The sequence below is a fragment of the Eschrichtius robustus genome, chromosome 18, assembly GCF_028021215.1.
Source record: "Eschrichtius robustus isolate mEscRob2 chromosome 18, mEscRob2.pri, whole genome shotgun sequence".
Taxonomy (NCBI): domain Eukaryota; kingdom Metazoa; phylum Chordata; class Mammalia; order Artiodactyla; family Eschrichtiidae; genus Eschrichtius; species Eschrichtius robustus.
Window position 1 is genome coordinate 4954356 of NC_090841.1, and position 22639 is coordinate 4976994.

The 22639-nt window shown below is 42.3% G+C and overlaps 1 protein-coding gene across 2 annotated transcripts in view; it reads left to right on the top strand.

The window, feature by feature from the left end:
• WASF3 (WASP family member 3) overlaps positions 1-22639 on the top strand; it is a 93332-nt gene that overhangs the window by 60714 nt on the left and 9979 nt on the right. Inside the window, exons 4-7 of one of the 2 annotated variants that reach the window (XM_068526832.1) lie at positions 9583-9717; positions 11840-11993; positions 15749-15866; positions 21162-21337. In XM_068526832.1, the coding sequence (XP_068382933.1) occupies positions 9583-9717; positions 11840-11993; positions 15749-15866; positions 21162-21337 (583 nt within the window). The remainder of the gene's footprint in view (positions 1-9582; positions 9718-11839; positions 11994-15748; positions 15867-21161; positions 21338-22639) is intronic. The other variant, XM_068526831.1, reaches the window with a different exon arrangement.

Genomic DNA, 22639 nt, shown 5'->3' on the forward strand with positions numbered 1-22639 from the left:
AAAGGCAGGACTGTTGGGAATCCAAGCTCTTACCGCCCCACCTGGAACATCGGAAACACTTCCTTAACAGAAGAAATGACAAGGGGGCCGTTTCTCACTTCTTGCCCTGGCCGGGTTGCGACATAGCAGGATTTAAGTGTAGACTAAGTCTTCAGAGCACAGGTGGAGAGCTAGCCATGTCCGAATGTTCAGTCAAGCCTGCCATCAAACCTCTCTGCTTTTATCATCGGTATTCTTCCCATTTCATGAGTTCATAGGCTTATGGTAGCGTGTCTTCAGTGACTTAACAGGTGTCTTTCTGATGGTTGTGATTTACACTGTTATTATCATCTAAAAACTTTGAGGGAAGATTTTCAAGGATTTTACTGTTGTTTTCGACAGTTGTCCTAACCGATCACTCTCCTCTCAGGTCCACGACTGTGATTTACCAGCCTCCCGAGTTCAGTCGTGTCCCTCCTTGACGCAGCACCTTTCACAGGAGAGTAAACACTGTCTACTTCATTCTTGACTAGTCTTCTACACACGTCGTCCAGCAAAAAATTAAAATAGGAGACACATGGGAAAGGAGAAAAGCATGACTCATAATTAAGAGAAAGAGAAGTTAGTAGAAACAGGATCCACAGATGACTCCAGCCCGGCGTTTCAGGAACTTAGAAGCCACTCCCGCCTGCATAACAGGAAAAGAGCTCAACAAACCGAAATCCACCAGCTTCTCTTAGATCCATCAGAGAACTGAGGTCACAGGACAAACCGCTGCCCCCAAATTTGGAAAGACAGACAGATTCTGAGAATCACAACTTACCCGGATATAGAAATTTTGAACAACACTCCCAGCCAGTCTGACCTAATTGAACTTTACAGAACACTAAACTCCCACCTGTAGAATACACATTCTTCTAATGTTCAGTTCACATGGAATGTTCCTCAAGATGGGACATACGCTTAGCCAGAAAATAATACATTTGAAAAGATTGATACCATAAAGAGTATGGTGTTAATGAGAAAATAATTATAATAACCTTTTTAGATAATTCTCGCATATTGGAAAATCAAGCAGTAGCTTCTAAAATACTCCTTGGGTCAAAGAAGAAATCAAAAAGGAAATTGCAAACTGTCTCTAACTGTGTGGGTAATGAACACACAAAATCACCAGTGTATTTGTGGGATTAACGTAAAGAGGTGCTTGAGGGAAATTTGTACCTTTAAATGCTTATATCAGAAAAGAAGAGAGATGTAAAATCACGAGCATTCCTCAGGTGAGCACTCAGCGTTGCTCGACAGTCCTGCCGTAATTCCTTCGCTAATTAGTTTTCCCCGCCCGGAGATGCCTGTTTCACATCTTCTCTTTCCACCCCAAACTCTGAGCTGGTGGTTTGCTTATTTCACTGGGAAAATAAAAGCATTCAGGGGAGAACCAAACACCCCCCTCCTGCCAGCTCAGCCCTCTGATCTGCTGTGCACCAGCGCGTCCTGCCCACCCTGCTCTACAGTGCTGACCCCAGGACTCACTCCAGGACTGGGTTAAGCTCCGTCTTTCCCGTGCCCTCCACCCCACCCCCGTCCGCATCATTCCTACCGAATGTTAACATACTGAGAAATCACCCTCAGGTCATCCTCTCCCCGTAGCCCCATGTCTTGCTCCCTTCACAGCAAGCTTCCTTGAAAGAACCATTCCTGCCTTCACTCGCCTCCTTGTCTCTTGTCCCCACTGAAGTTCTGTCGCATCTTAGTTCCCGAGACTGTGCTTGTCAGTGTCACCACAGTGACGCCCACGTTGCTAAGTCCGGTGCTCAGTCTCAGACGTGTGGCCTGATGCCTGAGCGCCATTCGACCCCTGATAACTCCCTCCCGTCCTGGAGGGCTTCCTTACCTGCCTCGGGCTGGCACCCTCGGGGTGTCTCTTGCTGCACGAGCTCTTCTGTGTTCGTCTCCTTCCGTGCTCCTCCCGTACTGCACCTGTTGGATGGCCCCAGGGTGTGGCCACAAGCCCTCCCCTGCTCCCGGTCCCCAGGCCACCTCATCCGCCCGTGGCCCGATACCACCTTCACGCTGACGGCTTCCAAACGTACGACCTCTCCCCAGACCTCAAACCTGTGTGTACAGCTGCTTACGGAAGCATCTCAAGTGCAACATGATTTTCTTCTCTCTTACCCGCCATATATCTTAGCAGATGGGGGCTCTGCTCTTCCAGCTGCCGTGGTCTTTCCCTTCTGTCTTCCTGCATCTTCACAGTGTGTACTGAATCCGCATACCTGCTGCCACCTCTGCTGCCACAGTTCTGGTCCCAGCTGCCCCAGCCCCGCTGTACGGGGGCCCTGTGTGACCTGCCCGCCCCACTCTGGTCCCCCCACCGCAAGGGAAGGGCGTCCCTTTCTCTGTCCTCCGCCGCCGCTCGCCCGCCACCCGCTCGCCTCCTCCCTGACGCTGTCCTCACCTGCAGCCTGTCTCTGCCTGGAAGGTGCCCCCTCACCTCCAGCCACCGTCCACCCAAACGTCACCTTCTCAGAGAGGCCTTTTGTGACCACCTGAGTGTCACCCACTTCCTACCATATTCTCTTGCAGTTTTGTTTTCCTCATACCACTTGTCATGTGATGAATTGTCTGTTTGTTTATGGTCTGTGTGGTATTGTCTGTATATAATAAAAGCTGTGTTCATTGCTGTATGTCTTCAAGTGACTAGGATAGTGCCTGGTACACAGTGGGTGTTTGATACATATTTGCTGAATAAGCTGAAAATGCATAACAATCAACATCTGTTATCTTAGTTCTTATAAAATGCTTAGAAAGAGTATTGTAAACAAGTATACAAAAAAGTTCACTGTAGTTAACTATGTGTGACATTTTTTACTTTTTATTGTTCTGAGTTTTGCAAATTTTCTACAATGAGCTTGTGTTACTTTTATATACCCACAAAGACATTTCAAAGAATCAGGCTGTACACTATGTTGTTTTTTTTTTTTAACTTCTATACACACTTACAACAAAGACAAAAGAAATGAGTGTTAGCAGTTGCTGTCTTAGATTGGACTTTGGGCCGTTTTTCCTATTGTTTACGTTTCCATATTTTCTACATTTCTTATAAGCATGGATTACTTTCATAGTAGGAAAAAAATAACTTAGGGCCCAATAATTATGACATTATTTTATGGAATTCAGAAACAGTTGGACTTTATTACAGACACTAATAAATTTATTTTTTAATTTTTAATTTTGAAATGATTTCAGACTTACAAAAAGGTCAAAAAGAGTACAAAGAATTCTCAAACTTTCAGCCATATATTATTTTACCTCATCTTTTCTTTTTCTCAGAAATTCCTCTCTTTTCCTCCTGCCCTGCTTTCTCCTCCTCTGTCCCCTCCTGTGTCTCTGTGTGTACATACATGCATACACATACATACATAGTTTTTATGTATACAAACATATATCTATTTCTATTTTTCTCCTTTAATCTGGAGCAGTTCCTCGGTCTGTCTTGACTTTTATGACTTGACATCTTGACATTTTAAGGGGAACCAGCCATGGTTTTACGGACCATTCCTTGGTCTGTGTCTTCTGATGCTCCCTTATGACTAGATTTAAGATGTTCTCAGGACTGTCACAGAGGGTTGACACCTACTCAGGGCATTTTATCTGGAAGCACACGTTACTGGCTTGTCCCGTAACTGCCCCCGTGAACTCTGATTGCTTGGTTAACATTTTGTCTGCGGGTTTCTCTACTGTAAAGCTTTATCCCCTATGTAACTAGTAAGTATCTTATGGGGAGACACGTTGAGACTGTGCTCTGTCCCGTTCCCGGACACGTTGAGGCTGTGCTCTGTCCCGTTCCCAGACACGTTGAGGCTGTGCTCTGTCCCGTTCCCGGACACGTTGAGGCTGTGCTCTGTCCCGTTCCCGGACACGTTGAGGCTGTGTTCTGTCCCGGTTCTACCCAGTGGTCTTAGCATCCATGGATGATTCTTGCCCAAAGCACTTATTATTGGGGTGGTTACAGAATGGTGATTTTTGTCATTCCCTAATTTCTTCTACATTTATTAGCTGGAATTCTGATGTAAGTGCTTTCACTTCTTTCCCTGCTATTCATTCATTCGTTTATTTACAACACTATGGACTCATGGACTCTTAGTCCATGGGTTATAAGCCGTCATCTTGATTATTTGTCTTAATACTCACATCTTCCCAGACTTGGCCAATGGGACCCTTTCATGCTGGCTCCTGTGTCCTTTTGACATGTCCCCACCACTCTCTGAATACTTCTTTACTTTTTTTGAAAAGAACACCAAGATATTCTAAGCGCATCTTGTACTTTTTCACCCTCATCCCTAGAATCAGTCATTTTTTCAAGGAGCCTCGTTCCTTTTAGTGGACAATGGAAAGCCAAAATCGTGACGAAACCCAAGATCAAGGTGCTAGGTGTACGGATTAAAATTTCTGAAGGACCTCGTTATGACTGGCTCCTTGTTTCGCAGAAAGGACTCTCACAGACACACTGATTGTTTCCCAAAAATCCTAAATACAGTGGAAAATCCACACATAATTTCGATGCTTTGGCAGTTGGGAGGCACAGTTCGTGACCTGACACACTTGGACATAAGCTCATGGTGGTGCTAATAAATCTGTAAATGGATTCTTTGTCAGTAAAGAATGAATAAATGGTGCTTACCTCTGTGTGGTCTTTAATTCAATTCAGAATTATTTTAGTTTAGCTATTATTGGACTTGCCACTGGAAGAGTGAGTACAATTAAGCTTTTGGAATAAGTTGCAGTTTGCAAAACTGAATGCTGTAATTGCAACACTTTATTCTTGTTCATCGGAAAATATAGTTCTTCCATTTCCTTCTCTTTAGTCACTTGTCAGCTTTCAGCAGCTGGAAAAGATTAAGTATGCAAGTCTTTAATTTCTGTTTCTTTTTATAAATTGAGAACTTCCAATGGGAGTATAGTAGCAGTTGTATGTTTTTTTCAAATAAGATTAAGCATGGAAGGTAAAGGGCCCGTGTTATTGACCCTTTTCAACTTATTTAGCATCTAGCAGAGTGTGCTTCTCAGCATTGCTTGCTGTGCTTTGAGAACGCTGATGTCTCTTCTGCAAGAGGTTGTGCTGTATATGCCTGTATTCTTGGTGGTATACACTGTCCCTATTAATTGGATTTCTGCAGAGTTGAAGGGAAAGGGGTTTTTTTGGAGTTGCACTAGAATTTTTTTTTTTTTTTTAACCATGAATGGGCAAGTAGAAAAACAAAAATCAGTTGGTTCCATTTTGACTATGTCTGGCATTCCAAATAAACAACTGCTAGACTTGGATCTAAAGCATTCGGAACACGGTGCTTTGTCTACAGGTCATCCCGGTGAACGGGCAGGCATTTTCCCAAATGGGCTTCAGAAAACAGTATTTCTGAAAGGTGTTTCTGGTGTTTCCAGGCCCAGTCAGTTTGAAAATGGGGTGTGCTAGGGGCTTCTCCTGCAGAATCCTAACACACACGAGTGTATTAAAGATTTTAAGATGCCCTGAGGCGTAGATACACGTTTAATCCTTCTGGTCCAGTATTTCCCGAACTTGCATGAGCAGGGAGCCTTTGTTGGCTGTGTCCTTGTTAACAAGAAAACACTGCTACAGGTTATGTGCTTTTATTCAAGAGATACTGAGCACGGGCTCAGCACAGACAGTGCAGAGATGCAATACAGATGAGGCGTGGCTCACACCCTTAAAGAACTTCCATCAATAAAGACAAGAATAGGGGCATGTGATGCGTCCTGTGACTGAGGCGTCCTTTGGGTACAGTAAGTCGCTGACATACTAACGAGTCCTGTTCTGAGAGTGCGTTCGTAAGTCCAATTTGTTCATAAATCCAACAAAGCCTAGGTACCCAGCTAACACAGTTGGCTATATAGTGCTGTACTGTAATAGGTTTATAATACTTTTCACACAAATAACACATAAAAAACAAACACAAAAAATAAAACATTTTTAATCTTACAGTACAGTACCTTGAAAAGTACAGTAGTACCAGCCACATCATTGCTGCTTCCGGACATCCTGGGCTTGAAATAAAGATACTGTACTCTATACAGTACCGCACAGTAAAGTACACAAAAGCACAGCCACTTGTAGAGGATGCACGCACGTGACAATGTACGCCAGACACGTGAACTAACTTACATGACTGGACCTGGGAACGCATGTTCGTATCTTTGAAAGTTCGCAACTTGAAGGTTCGTATGTAGCGGACTTACTGTATTTGAGAACACAGAGAGGGGCCTCTGATCTCACAGACCCCAGTCTGCATCTTGAAGGATTGATTTTAAGGGTATGCATTTTTTTAAGTTTTTTTTTTTTTTTAATAATTTTACTTATTTATTTATGGCTGTGTTGGGTCTTCGCTTCTGTGCAAGGGCTTTCTCCAGTTGCGGCAAGCGGGGGCCACTCTTCATCGCGATGCGCAGGCCTCTCACTATCGCGGCCTCTCCCGTTGCGGAGCACAGGCTCCAGACGCGCAGGCTCAGTAGTTGTGGCTCACGGGCCCAGTTGCTCCGCGGCATGTGGGATCCTCCCAGACCAGGGCTCGAACCCGTGTCCCCTGCATTGGCAGGCAGATTCTCAACCACTGCGCCACCAGGGAAGCCCTAAGTGTCTGCATTTTTATTCGTTTATTCAAAACTCTTTTTGAGCACCTATGATGAGCCAGGCACGCTCTAGACCTTGGCGACTGAAACAGCAGCTCACAGACCGAGGAGAGACCTCTTCTCCTGGATGGTATGTCCTAGTGGCAGGAGCCAGGCAGGAAAGAGGATGAATAAGTACGGGTGTGTAACTGATTGCGTGGTGGTAAGTGCTCGGGAGAAGAATCCAGCACGGCAGGGACGGGCTGCGTGAGTGTGTGTTTACGTCTGTGAGTGTGGGCGGGAGGTGATGGCCGTCAGCTGTAGTTGCTGGAGAAAGCCTCCCTTAGAAGGTGACCCTGGCTCTAGACCTGGATGGCAGCAGTGGCCCAGGCAGGAGGGACAGGAGATGTGAGCCTGAGCGGGGGCGGGCGTGGCCGGCGCGGCTGAGCCTCAGCAGGGGCCGGTGTGGTCCGCGTGGAGCATGGGAGGGAGAGGGAAGCAGGGGAGGGGCCCGCGAGGCAGAGGAGCCGGACCACGTAGAACCTTCTGAGCCGTAACTGGCCTTCCGCTTCTTCTGAGCGAGGTGACAGCACACGGATTCGAACCTGAGGAGGACTAACAGGGTCTGTGAGCAAGTGGGGCGGGTTTCGGCAGTGCGTTCTTCTGGAGCCCAGAAAAGGGGCAGAGCTGAGGTGCACAGGGCCTCCCGTGTCCTGCCGAGAGCCTTAGGGGTGGCGTTAGGCTGCTGGGCGCCATGCAGGATCGGCACAGCAGCAGCGGGCTGCATGGATTTGAGGGTGGAAGGTCATTCCGGAGGCAGAAAGACAAAGCTGTTGATGTAATTCGGGCGAGAAACAAGGAGGGCCAGAGCCGAGGGGTTGGGGGCGTAAGGGGCCGAGGTTTGGTGTCAGTGGCCGTGGAGGGAGGGAGCTGTCACGGATGACTGTTCTCGCTTGGGCTTCGTTTGCGGTGGTTGGTGCCTTTCCACGTGGGGATGCACGCTTGAGTTAACGTGAACATGAGTTCCTATGAGAACTTGTACTGGCTTTGAGATTCTTACAGGACATCCATGTGGAGGTGTCTGTGAGGTAGTTAGATACACACGTCTCGCTCAGGAAAGAGTTGACAAGGCAGCAAACAAACATTAACTCTGGACGCCATGTCTAGTTACAGTGTTTAAAAACATACGTAATTTGTGTGAAGACTTTTTATTGAACAGACCCCTCACCAGAGGAGATGTACAGATGGCAAACCAGCACATGAAAAGATGCTTCACGTCATATATCATCGGGGAAGTGCACATTAAAACGAGATATCACTACACACCTATTAGAGTGGCAAAAACGCAAAACACTAACACCACCAAGTGCTGGTAAGGATGTGGAGCAACCGGAACTCTTGTTCATTGCCAGTGGGAATGCAGAATGGTACAGCCACTTTGAAAGACTGTTTAGCTGTTTCTTAAAGAGCTAAACATACTCGTACCATAGAATCTAGCAGTCATGCTCCTTGGTATTTACCCAAGTGAGTTGAAAACTTAGATCCACACAAAAAGCTGCACCCAAATGCTTATTCATAATCACCAAACACTGGAAGCAGCCAGGACGTCCTTCAGTAGGTGAACGGATAAATAAAACTGTGTTACATTTAGACAATGGGATGTTATTCAGTGATAAAAAGAAATGAGTTATCAGGCCATGAAAAGGCACAGAGGAACCTTAGGTGCATGTTACTGGGTGATAGAAGCCAATGTGAAAAGGTTCCATACTATATGATTCCAATCATATGACATTCTGGAAAAGGCAAAACTATGGAGACAGTAAAAGCAAGATCAGTGGTTGCCAAGATGGGGTGGGGTGAATAGCTGGAGCACAAAGGATTTTTAGGGCAATGAAACTACTCTGTATGATAACTATAATGGTAGATCCCCGTCATTATATATATGTCAAAGTCCATAGAATGTCCTACACCAAGAGTGAACCCTAATGTAGACTGTGGACTTGGGGTGATAATGGCATGTCAGTGTGGGTTCATCAGTTATAATACATGTGCCACGTGGTACAGGATGCTGATAGCAGGGGAGGCTGTGTGTGGGGGGGGCAGGCGTTATATGCGAACTCTCTGCTTTCTGCCCAGTTTTTCAGTGAACCTAAAACTGTCTAAAAACTGAAGTCTAGTTAAAAAAAAAAAAATAGTGGTATCTCTGTCCGGGGAGAGAGGATGCAGGCGTGCCTTGTACACTCGGTAGGCAGTCACTAAATGCTTGTTGAGTGAATAAAGGAATAGCGTTCGGATTTGGAAATTCATCGTAAGCAGATACTGATGCCTATCTTGCTTGTTAAACTTTCAGAAATGTTATTAATGACACTTTAAGAAAAATTGGGAAGTATGTCTAGCACTCACAAGCATGAAGAGGTGATCCATAGAGAGAAATTTAACTCAGAATTCAACATGTCGATTTTTAGGGAGGGCCAGAGTCAGCACTGTATATCTAGATTTTGAAATATGAATTAGAAGGAGTTAATGCCATTGGAAAGTTGTCGGCACCGTATAAGACGTCTAACATTTCCGATTGTGCATGAGGTAAAATCCTAAGTTTAGAAAACAACACGATTTATTGAATTCCCTTGGGCAGTAAAAGGAGACCATAGGTTCTGAGATGTTTATACATAAAGCATGCAAAATGAGAGAGTAGTTTTTTCTAAAGAAGTGTAACGGAAAGCAACTTGTGGGATAGCTCATGTAACAATCAAGTAAAAATTCTATACTATTTGGGGGCATTTTAGAATTCTACAACTTTGGGTCAGTCTCAGCTATGTGTGATTATTCCTAATAAATTTTGAAAAATTCTACAGGCCTTTGACTGCGATACTTTATTTTTGTGATCATTTGCACAAAACCCCACGTGTTGAGATCGGAGTTTGGCTTGGGTGAGAATGTGGGTTCTGACCAGGTGGCCTTCCCCATGTGTTCCTTCTCCAGGCAAACATGCTGAAGACATATTTGGTGAGTTGTTTAATGAGGCCAACAACTTCTACATCCGAGCAAATTCCCTTCAAGACAGAATCGATCGCCTTGCTGTCAAAGTCACCCAGCTGGATTCAACAGTGGAAGAGGGTAGGTAATTGCATGAGAGCTGTGAGCTGGAAATGATGCAGACGGGACGGGAGTGGTTAATCGCAGGGTAATTCCTGCTTCTTCCTTGGGGTTGTATGCTGTTCCTTCATCTTGTCTTTTCCTAGAAGAACAGTGAGGGGGAAAAGCCACAACATGGGATTAATTAGTAATTAAAAGAGTCCTATCTTGTCTGCCTTGTGTGCCACACTCTCTTTTTAAATAAACTACACATGTAGTATTTGTTTTAAAGGACTCTTTGAATGCATTCAGTATTAGAAGTCCTCATGGAGGTTATTGGTAGTTATTGTAAAGATAATTTCTTACCTAAAGATCACAGACTCTGTCCAGCTAAGGGGGAGGGTGGGCCATCACCTGCTGCCCTCCTTACGGCCAATGCTTCTAAGACATCCTGCTGGTCCTGCTGGAAAAACTGCCCAGAAATAGCGTTTACTGAAGGCCTCTAGGCTTCAGGGTTTTAAAACAAACTTAATATTGACAGGCGCTGTGTAGTTAATTGATGGTCATACCCTGAAATTGGGGTAGTTTCAACAAAATTAATATTCAACAGTTCCTTTAAAAATTTTTCCACTTGCTGTCTCTTTTGAACAAAAGACTGAAATTAGACTGGAAAAAAATCTGCCCCCCAAAATCAAGATGTGCCATTTTATATTTACTTGGAAGAAAACGTTCAGATTAAAAGTTATTTTTACCTTTATATAAGGGTACTTAACAATTTCTCTTGTTGCATTAAAACAATCCTAGCATCTGATTTTTCTACTAGGCTTTTAATAGTAGTATTAATAAGAAGTGAAGGTTTTCTTTTTTTTAATATAGTTATTTATGGAATTCATCCCTCATCATTTTAAAAGAAAAATATGTTTTCTCATGTTCACATCTTTTTGAAAGGTCAAAATTAAATTAGCAAACTAAAAATTTAACAGAAATGTAGAACATTGATATTTTAATATCTGTTATGAACATTCTTACTGACTTTTCCAACAATAAGTAGCAAACTGAAGCTGTGCTCTTTTTAATCTGATTTTTAAAATTTATCTCTTATTTTAAAAAATAAAAATTTGAATAGCTACTTGGTCTATTCAGATAAGAAATTTTTAACATTTTAAATCAATCATTCACTTTTCAAATGGTATCACAAGTGATTTTTAAAAAAATATTTGTCTTTCTTCAGTTTTTTGTTGGTTCTTGCAGTTGTAATGCTTGTGATAAACCTTACACTGGAGAAGGTTAGTCTGTAGGTTAAATCTCATGAGATTCTACAGCATGTCTCATATCCTTAAAATTTCTTTCCAATCAAGATTTTACCTTATTTCTTTCCTTGCCATGGATGTAATTGTAGAAAAATCCCTCGACCAAGCTAGGAAATCTGTGCTGTACTTGGGCCTGCCACTGTTCTGCCGGGTGACCTTGGAAAGGTCATTTAACACCCCTGACTGTCAGCTTCATTGGTCCAGTGGGTTAATGCAACAGTTTACCCACCTCAAAAAGTCTGTGTCGAGGTCAGATGAGTTGATACCTGAGATGTAACATGTTGTACAAACTCAAGAAATGAGTATAATTAGCCTGGTTCTCTCATTCCTTAGTGTAGATTTGTATCATGCTGCTTAATTGCTAGGACTACAGGTATGTTGAAAAGCTTTGCCCTCTCTCCTTAATGTTAGTGTCAGAAAAATTTAACGCACTTTTTACATTTGTGTGTTTTTTGCAGAAGTATTTCCCACATGTATTGTAGTTAAACTGGTTAACTGTTTGAGTGATTTTCCCCCCTAAGATACCCAGGGGTATTGTGTTTACATTCCTATTATACTCATAACTCTATTCCTGTGTGGTTTCTGAGAAATGCTATTTAAGTAAAGAATGATGCTCTAATATTAGGTTCAATGAAATCATTATATCGCTACAAAAGAAAGAAAGACATGACTTACAGAGATAACTGTTGTTTATCAGAGGGAGGGAATGCATGTACTATTTAAGCATGGTTTTAAGTGAACAATAAAAGACATTATTTGGCTATTCTAGGAGATGTTTATGATTGTGAGTCAAATTATACTTGTTTCTAAAATATTTCCATATGACCCGACTTTGGGGACTTTTCTCTATATAGTGTCACTACAGGATATCAACATGAAAAAAGCTTTCAAAAGTTCCACAGTCCAAGACCAGCAGGTGGTTTCAAAGAACAGCATTCCTAATCCTGTTGCTGACATTTACAACCAGAGTGATAAACCACCTCCTCTGAATATCCTTACGCCATACAGGTACGGCTTTGGGTATCCCCAGAGCCTTTGCAGTGTAAATAAGTTGAGCGAGGCGAGCAGTGCGGTGAAAATATCTTTTCAGACTTTGACAATGATAATTGCAGTGTTATCCACAATGAAATTAGTTATTTACAGAATTGCTAAAGTTTGAGTATTTCAAAATATAAATAAGTTTACCAAGAGAAGTGGGAGCTCTCATGTTAGCTTTTTTTTTTTTTTTTGACGTTTTTATTCTTTTTGTGTGTGTGTGTGTGTTAGTTTCTGCTTTATAACAAAGTGAATCAGCTACAGATATACACACGTTCCCATATCTCCTCCCTCCCGCATCTCCCTCCCTCCCACCCTCCCCTCATGTTAGCTTTTAAATGCAGATATCTAAAGCAGAAGTGGGCACGTTACGTAATAACCCTGTGTGATTGTGTTGTTCCTCACGTTCAAAATCAAGTTTAAAGGAACTGCATAATTCACTTCTAATGCAGCAAAACACCTGTCTCAGCATTTCAGCCCTGCAGACATTTGTTACTGAATTCAGAAAAACATGTTCTGCAGCATTAGAGGTTTCTAAGAGTGAATATATAGTCAAGAAATTAACCTTCTGTGTGAAGTGGTAGGACACATTATTAGGACCAAACCTCCAGGAAAAAGAATAGAAAATGTGCAAAAAATGAATATTAAGAAACTAACTAAAAATGCTCTTTAGAACTCCTCTCCTACCGCCTGCCACATCAGCGTGTTCTTTCCCGCTTCATGTACTTCTGTTCTTCCCTGTCTTTTCACCCCGCTGTCAAGCTCACTGCTCCAGCTTCTGATGAGCTCAGGCTGGTGGTGGGGTCCCCACGGCCCCCCCAGGATTAGCTCTGCTGGGTAGTACCCCTGCAAAGGCCTTCCTGAAATCACTGCGTCCTTCACATCCATTATTGCCCTCCTGGCCCCAGTGGCCCTTCTCAGGGAGTGCCCAGAGGTTTTTTGGGTCTGAATTACTATCCTTTCGCAGGGTCCAAAAGGAGATGTTTGGAGCTGCCCTTTGTTGCAGCTCTGCTAGTAAAGCAGTAATTCAGACTGCATCCCTTTCTTTCAGCATGGACAGAAAGATTCTCCAAAAAATGGTAATAGAGATTCCATGGCAACCATGATGGGAGAGGACCAGGGTACCACATTTTTACATGAAACAAGCATACTTTTCTGGAGGTTTTAGCACACTCACTTAAAGATATAGATGAATAGTGGTATTGTAAGCCTAACGTTTTAAACTTGTGACTTTGCTTTTGTTCAATAGGCATTTTTCTGGGGCAGTTTCAGTTTTACTTATTAGCCCAGAGCCATGAGAACTTAGTAAAATTTTCCTAAGAAACCTCACTAAATATTTTGTTCTAAAGGAAAAAAGAAACCCAGAAAACTCAGTGAACCACTTGTATTTGATTATTCAAGATCATGATTAAATATTTGTGGTGATTTAAAATGTTTAATTGCATAAGAAAATGAATCGACCTTTATATATTATATATTGTGTGTTTACTCAGTTTTATGGAAAAGAAAAATGTCTTTGACTTTTTAATAGTGTTTAAGAATAGTAGTGCCAGCTCAAATCTACTTTTTATTAATACAGAAATGTTTGGGGTAAGAAAACACATAAACTTTTGCATTTGGACTTAAATATGACACAGTCACAACGCAGTCTTAAATATGAGATGTAAAATGTGACTGAAAAATCAAATGTTTAGTCGCGATAAACATAGGACATTTCTGCTTATATTCTGATGTCAAGGTTAACATTTGCTTAAGTTATTAAGCATATTTATTCCATTAAGTATTAGCTCCTCATCAAAGTATTAGCTCCATTTTTGAAAAAAAGAAGGGGCATTTTATGCATCTTAGAATTGCAGCAAGTTCCTGCTCAGTTTTTCTGTCTTCAACTATATTGAAGGCCTAGTATCTTAGGGAAATAATTTATATTTTTCACAATAATGTTATTAATAAAATCTCAATAGTGCAGGTTGCTTCTCACTTAGGAAATTTGGAAAAGAAAGGATTTTAAGTAATTAAAGTTTAAAGTACAGAGTGAATTGTGTTGATTTGTTAGCGACTTTAAGACGGAGCTACCAGATGACCCTCATGAAAGCCTGGGTCTCTTTATTTGATGCTGAGCTTACAGAACACGGCATAGCAGGAACTTCGAGACCAGGTTCCCTTGAGTAATTCATGTCACTTTCTTTGACTGTGTGACCACAAACTCTTTTCTATACTCATTTCTCTGATTTGTTTTCTTTCTCTGTATGCCTTAAATGACTAATACAAATGCTAATTTTTAAAATAAATTTACTTATTTTTATTTATTTTTGGCTGCACTGGGTCTTTGTTGTGGCGAGCAGGGGCTGCTCTTCATTGTGGTGCGCGGGCTTCTCATTGTGGTGGCTTCTCTTGTTGCGGAGCACAGGCTCTAGGCACACGGGCTTCAGTAGTTGCAGCATGCGGGCTCAGTAGTTGCGACTCATGGGCTCTAGAGCGCAGGCTCAGTAGTTGTGGCGCACGGGCTCAGTTGCTCTGCGGCATGTGGGATCCTCCCAGACCAGGGATCGAACCTGTGTCCCCTGCATTGGCAGGCAGATTCCCAACCACTGTGCCACCAGGGGAGTCCCTGACATGCTAATTTTAAATGTAAATGTTTTGCCTCCTCTTGAAGGTGATATACAGGCCAGATACTTTGTAAAAGCATTAGTAGAATAAATAGAGTGTTCACTTCTTATCATGATTATTTTGAGCTTTGTTATCTATTGATTTATATTACAACTTTGGATTCATATTGGCTGCATTTTTATTGGCTTTATGATAAATGAATAACATATAAAGACTTGGGGCTTCCGTGGTGGCACAGTGGTTAAGAATCCACCTGCCAATGCAGGGGACACGGGTTCGAGCCCTGGTCCGGGAAGATCCCACATGCTGTGGAGCAACTGAGTCTGCGTGCCACAACTACTGAAGCCTGTGTGCCTAGAGCCGGTGCTCTGCAACAAAGAGAAGCTACCGCAGTGAGAAGCCCGTGCACAGCAACGAAGACCCAATGCAGCCCAAAATAAATAAATAAAATAAATAAATTAAAAAAGAAAAAAAGACTTGAAGTATTCTTTAGAATATAGTAATTGTAGCAGTTCTTGACAATGAAATGGCTACAAGTGAATTTTCTTTGCGGGGTTACTTCCATTTAAAAAAATATCTAGGTCATCGCTTTCTATCCTAGTTACATTTATACACCATGAACCTTTTGCTTCTTTCCTAATTGAATTATAGACATTGGGCAAACCTGATTAAGAAAAAAGGACAGAGTACTTGCTAATTTTTATCCTAATAACATTGTCGCTCCAGAGTAGAGGTGAATGTATATATATACACTAAGAATCCATCCATCTCTGTGTGTAGCCCCCATTGGAATAAACAAAACATACCTTGAAATAACTGTGGAACTAAATATTGCTGTTTGTGAGCCATATTGTGATTTGGGGCAGCACTTTGCTATACTGAAATCTAAATTTGCAAGAGTAGTTTTTACTTCATTATTCTAGAAAAAAGTGCTGTTCTTGCATGTTCACACATTTTTCCAAATAAGGAAAATTGGGAGACTTAACAGTGTGTAAGGACAGTTCAAATTCCTCACGTAGATGTTATCATCTCATGAGTTAGAATTAACATTAATGTTTACCCCATATGAAACTATCTAACGACCTTTTCTCTCCCCCGACGTGTAATACGTTGGTTTATAGAGATGATAAAAAGGATGGCCTGAAGTTCTATACTGATCCTTCCTACTTCTTTGACCTCTGGAAAGAAAAAATGCTACAGGACACAGAAGACAAAAGGAAAGAGAAAAGACGTCAAAAGGTAAATAATGCTAGTATGGGAAACGTGCATATAAATGTGTAAATGGGATTCTCCCTTAGAAATTAGAAGTTTAAAATCAGTAAATTCTTTAAACGGTTGAGATGTTGAATTTCGTGCTGAAGTTTTTTCAGAGGTTGCATTTGTCACATGAAGATACCATTCAGTCTAACACAGTAATACTGTTTTCAATAAATACTGTTGATTTGTTCTCTAATACTTGCTTTGCTTTAATAAATACAGTGGCTGAAATTTCAGTTTTGTTCATAACTGTGGTTTATAACTTTTGCTCTTCAAATTTCGTAAAGCAGTCAACATTCCATATCAGTTAGAATTTTCTGCTTTGGTCTTTTTAACAATATTAATTGTTGGGTTGTCACCTAACTGTAATTAAGACCGTGGTGAGAGGTTCATATTGGATTGAAAAGCGTGTGTGATCTGCACATTTGGAGGAGGGTAGTATTTACTAAAAATGAGATTCCCTTTGGTGGGGTGGTCATAGGCAGGAGAATTGCAAGTTGGAAGGTTGAGAGACATCTGTACTGCAAACGCTCTTGGGAGGACAAACCCACTCTCAGATTAAGGAACTTCTGTGTTGAAAATTATCCCTTTGGGGCCCAGAAATTAGACTTAAACCACTGAAAATCAGAGTTGACTCTCCAAAGGCAGATATTTGCCAAGCCTTTTTTTTTTTTAAGGAATTCCTTTATTTTTATTATTATTAATTAATTTATTTATTTTATTTTTGGCTGTGTTGGGTCTTCGTTTCTGTGCAAGGGCTTTCTCTAGTTGCGGCAAGTGGGGGCCACTCTTCATCGCGGTGCGCGGGCCTCTCACTATCACAGCCTCTCTTGCTGCGGAGCACAGGCTCCAGATGCGCAGGCTCAGTAGTTGTGGCTCACGGGCCCAGTTGCTCCGCGGCATGTGGGATCCTCCCGGACCAGGGCCCGAACCCGTGTCCCCTGCATTGGCAGGCAGATTCTCAACCACTGCGCCACCAGGGAAGCCCCTGCCAAGCCTTTTATATGTGAGCTGTGTTTTAAAAAATGACCACCTGCTTTGTTTGACAAATATTAGGGTGTGTGAATTAAGAGCTTAGCATTTTGTGGGCTGGCTGCCTGAAGGTTCTGAGACATCTAGTTAGGTGTATTGGCCCAGTAGGAGTGACAGCTCGAGATGGAAGAGAACTTGAGATTTGAAAACAGGATTTAGGAAAGGGAACATGGAAATAGGTTGCAGACTGCAAGTGTGAGAGGTTACCACGAATTCTGGGGGAGAATTCCACAGACTTGGTTATCTGTGTGCTCTTCTCGTGCTGATGGGTTGGGGAGATTTAATGGGAAATCTTCGAAGAGTTGCTGGGTATTCAAGTGGAGAAATAGTCAAGCAAAGAAGCTGCAAAGTGTTCAGGTGAAGAAAAGGAAGATACTAATCTCTCCAAAGGAAAAGGAACAGAGATTTAAAGGCCTGTTGATCTGAATCCCCGAACTTTTCTTTGGTAACAGGGCAAACCCCCAAGTACTTTTAAGAGTACTCTACTTTAAAAATTGCCTGCTTTAAAATGGCCTCCTAGGATTTCCTAGAAGCATCAGTGATACTTTTGACAAAAATATTTAACTTTTTTGCCACTGTTCTTTAGTCTTAATCTACTATGTGTGGTTACTGTGTCTTCAGAATTATTTGTCATTTCCTTGGCAGTTTTGTCTCATTCCGTATTCCTCAAAGACATAAAATTCTGATGAGAATTTCTTATTCATTCATTTATATAATGGTTCTTTTTTGAATGGCTTGTAAATGCTGTGATGAAAAAGAAAGGATTATCACCCTCATGGAGATGACAAAATAGCGGGGGAAACAACCATTAGATAATCATGCCGTCCTTTGGAACTCATAAGGAGGGAAAGAAATTTGAAAATTTTAATACAAATCTGCTTTATATAGGAACAGAAAATGAGGCAAGATATCCTCAATTTCCCACGATTTTAGAAACCCAAAAGTCACTTTCACTTTGGAACAGACAATTCTATCTGAAGGAAGAATTAGTTTAGAAAATTTGGGGATAAGACATCCATTGTTTCTGAACATTAAATTTCCTTAGTTTGGTGGTCGAAAAACATTTTCTTAAAGTTATGCAAATACTTATGTCGTTGTAAGGCCGTAGTTACAGTGCTGGGAGGGAGAAGCCTTGGGGGAGGCGGCAGCGGCAGGTGGGGCGGCAGTGCAGAAGGTGAGGTGCTGAGCTGAGGAAGGCCTCTCGGTGTTGCTCGCTGAGATGCGAGGACAGATAGCAGAAGTTAGCTGAACAGAGTGAGTGTGTGTGCGACTGTGTGTGCACGTACGTGAGAGGGCATGCCGGAGGCACGTACGTGAGAGGGCATGCCGGAGGCGTGCTGGGCAGGCGGAGGGGCTTTCCGGTATTGATAGGAGCAGCTAAGATCATCGTGGGGCAGCAAACAGCTTGCAGTAGTCTCAGGATTTTAACGTAGGCAGTGTAGTTGAGATACAGATGCATCATGGTTAACGTTTTATTATAGTTGGTTTGTGTGTGTGTGTTTGTGTGTGTGTGTGTGTTGGGTGCGTGTTGACGGGTAGATTGGAGGCTAAACCATTGTAAAGAAAGTGGCAGATATAACACTTATCCCTAAATATGTCAGCATACATCTCTTAAAAGTAAGGGTGATAGTTATTAATTAGTGTAATACAGTGACGCTCGAGTGAGATGTATATTGGAATCCATTGAGGTCTCCCTTCTTTTTTCTCTCTTTTGGTTTTAAAAGTATCCAGACAACACGTGCCAGTGGTAAAATGCCCCACCTACCCTGAAGTAAACACATTCGTTTAGAAAATTTGGGGGTGAGTTTCTCCCTTGCCCAGGCATAACCACCCTCTGGTAACAGATGTGCATACTTTTTGACCTTGTAGGGCATTCATAAATACATGTGTACACATTTCACAGAGTATTTTTAATTCCTAGAATTGACCTGTATACACACACACACAGACATATACATACAGTGACGTAATAAAGATGTACTTCATTCTTTTTAATTGTTGTGTCATATTCCAAAGTGTGGATGCTTCATAAACTATTTACCCATTACCGAATTAATGAATATTTAGGTTGCTTCTAAATTGTTGCTGTTACAGCACCGTAGAGGGTACCTGTACTCATGCGCACATATTTCGTCAGAGTAAATTCCCAGAAGTGCAGTGTGAACTTGAAAATTTGAAAGATACTATCCTGTTGCTCCTGACCCTTTAAGGACTGAACCAGTTTATACTCCTAACAGGCCTCCTCCAGTCCCAAAGATGATTATTATTATTTGTCATTATCTTCATTTATTTAAAAATTAAAAAAAATTTTTATACAGTTTATAAAGGTTACTTTCCATTTACAGTTATTACAAAATATTGGCTCTATTCCCCATGTTGTACACTACATCCTTGAGCCTGCCCTACACCCACTAGTTTGCACCTCCCTCTCCCCCATCCCTACGTGCCCCCCACCACTGGTAACCACTAGTTTGTTCTCTATATCTGTGAGTCTGCTCCTTTTTTGTTATATTCATTAGTTTGTTGTAGTTTTTAGATTCCACATATAAGTGTGTCATACAGTACTTGTCTTTCTCCGTCTGACTTATTTCACTGAGCATGATGCCCTCCAAGTCCATCCACGTTGCTGCAAACGGCATTATTTTGTTCTTTTTTATGACTGAGTAGTATTCCATTGTCTATATGTACCACATCTTCTTTATCCATTCATCTGTTGATGGATTATTATTATTTTTTGATGAGCTTCCCCACCCCCCAAAAAAGTCTAGTACGAATTACACATCTTTCCGTGTCTTTATTAACACTTGGCATGTGTTCTGTGAATTTCACGTTCACATCGTCTGCCAGCCCATCGCTTGAGCCTCCTGGATACCTGGGCTGACAGTTCCCCGTATCCCCCACGGGCCTCCTCTCATCCTGGGCACCTGAGCAGCTTTCTGCCCGGCGTCCCTGCCTTTCCCCGTGGACTCTGTCCCCAGCACAGGGGCTCCTCTCCCCGTGCTCCTCCACGTGCCAGCCCCTCCCCTCTCAGTGTGCATGGTTTCCTGTTGCTCTTGGGATAAAGAACAACATTTCTACGCAGCCTTCAAGGTCTTACCCACTGTTCGCCCGAATGCACACTCACCTTCTGTCGCTTCTCCTGACGAGATGCTGTCCCATTGCCTCTTGCGTGCGTCTGGCCCCCTCCTCTGCAGGACTCAGGCCTCCTCACCCTGCAGAGCTTGTCCCAGCCTCTCAGGCACCCTCCCTGACTTCCAGACCGGACAGCATTCTCTGTGTAATACATTCATGTTGTTGCACGTTTCATAATTGCACGTTTATCTGTGTGACTTTGTGGGCTTCCCCCCTGGACCGCAAGCTCCATGAGGTCAGATCCTTGTCTTTTTTTTTGTTTGCCGTTTGTATCGTCTGGGCCTGGCAGGTGCTGGGACGTAGTGAGCACCATCGCTCACCTGGATTTGATCATTCAGTCCGCGTTTATTGAACGTGGACGCTCTGTAGAGCCATGTGTGGAGGTGCCGTGAGGGGAGCGTAGGACTTAAAGGCACATAGCTCACCTCCCTAAAGATCAGCAGATCTCACAGGGGAAGCAGGAAGGACATAAACACACGTAGAAGTAACTGTCCTCACCTTTAAAGAAGCACCTGCGTAGGACCCAAGTTATTTATTGAAGACATTTTTGCTGGCAAAGTAGGGCTGGAGCAGGAATGATTCTTTGTACGGGAGGGAAGGTAAGTTCTTATCTTGTTTTTGTTTTTGTTAAGCTCGTTGCAGGGTTCGCTTAAATATTCTGGAATAACCTTTTCAAACTGAAATGGAGCATTTAAAATTATGTTTTGAAAGATGATTGCATGTTAGCAAGTCAGAATGGTGTAGGGGTGGGAAACGATTTCTCTGTCTGTTGCGGGCAGGTATTTCATGTGTATAATAGAGATCTAAAAGGTGTCGTACATTGAAAACAAGCTAAATCCTAGTGAAGTGAGAATTCTTGACCAAAAATGACGGTAAGCGACTCTTGAAGTTGCAGCACAGTAACTTTTATGTGTCGATGTTAAATCGTTAGGTATCTGTTATTTTGGTTGGGTCTGAGTTGGGTAAGCGTGTTAGAGCGTTCTTGACCCGGGAGTGATGGAAACGGGCCTGCCTTGTCTGGACCCCAGGCTCGTGGCTGCCGGGGCAACTGCACTAACCTACTCTTTTCCTTCCCTCTGTCTCGGCATGCTTGCCTTCCTTCCTGGACGTCAGGAGCAAAAGCGTATAGATGGCACCACCCGAGAGGTGAAAAAGGTTAGAAAAGCCAGAAACAGGCGCCAGGAGTGGAATATGATGGCGTATGACAAAGAGCTTAGACCCGACACCAGGTTGTCGCAGAGCGTACACCACGGAGCGTCTTCCGAGGGATCCCTGTCCCCAGACACTAGGTGTGTGTGCGTGTGCGTGTTTGTGTGCATGTGTGTGTGCAAGCAGGGCTTGGCTTCCCTGTAAATGGAAATGCACGGTAGCATTGTGTTTCTGTGGCCCACAGTGTGTTTCCATACTTCCCTTAAAAATGAACGGTATATATGTTTTGACTTCGAAATAATAGTTTAAAGCAGTTTTCTATGACGTTGGGTTGCTTTGTGTGATTTTCTGTCTCTCTGACTTAACTTGATCATTCCATTAACCTAGATGTACTGTTTTAACATTGATTCTGAATTTGGGCATAGTAACTGCCTATGACTGACATTTTAATTTTAATAATCATTTAGTTCTCTCTCTGCCTATTTTGCTTAGAATGTTGCCTTTCCTTTGCCACTTGGTATCTGAAACGATTGGTAGGTGGTAGCTGATGTGATCAAGGAATAACTTGTTCTTTTTGATAACCTTTTCTAAAGGTGATGAACAAAGATTTTTTTCCTTCAGTTCGCTAATCTTATGTATTCTAATTGCAGGAGGAGAATTCTGTTGAAGTTTATTTTTAAAATTTGTTAGCAATTAAGTAAAAATCTCTCTTGCAGATGTGAAAGATGTGGTCAGTAAGCAGCATTTATCCCAGAAGGGCTTCACTGAACGAGAAGAACTGACCAGTCAATTGTAACTTACGGTTAATTTCCGATTTCTGCTTCTGTAAAGTTGGAGTCTTCCATCAGTGTTTAAAAATGTGAATAGAGAATTCTTACGTGATTCAAGGATTTTTCACAAACAGCAACAACCTGGACCTTGCGTTAGATCTGGGTTTTTTTGTGTTTTTTTTTATGTTTATCTTTATTAACCTCAGTGTTTAGCACAGACTGACAGACGGAAGATGCTTTTAATATTTGGTGGTTACAGCCTCCATAAATACTCCTACCCCACAAGGGCTGTCAGTCATTGTCTATGAGGCAGGTCTAGGTCATTTTTCTGTACAAGCTGTGATCGGTTAGCTATTAGAGAATTATTGGAGCTTTAACTGAGCTCTGGTCTCAAGTTTTAATCTTTATGTCAGTTTATTTCTGTGGAAAGTAAGAATGACGATACACTTCGGCTCATAGTTCTTTGGGTGGGGAGAAGTGCTGGAACTTGATAGCTCCCAGGAGGTCCATTTGGTTTTTGTTTTTTTCCGGCTAACTTAGTTGTGACTGTTTACTCATGCAAAACATATACTTTGTAATTCTCCATATATTCTCTTTCATTGCAGTAGGTAGATGGAAAATGACTTTTTTTAATCCCTCAGTTGAATAATTGATATTTATTCCAGAATCTGA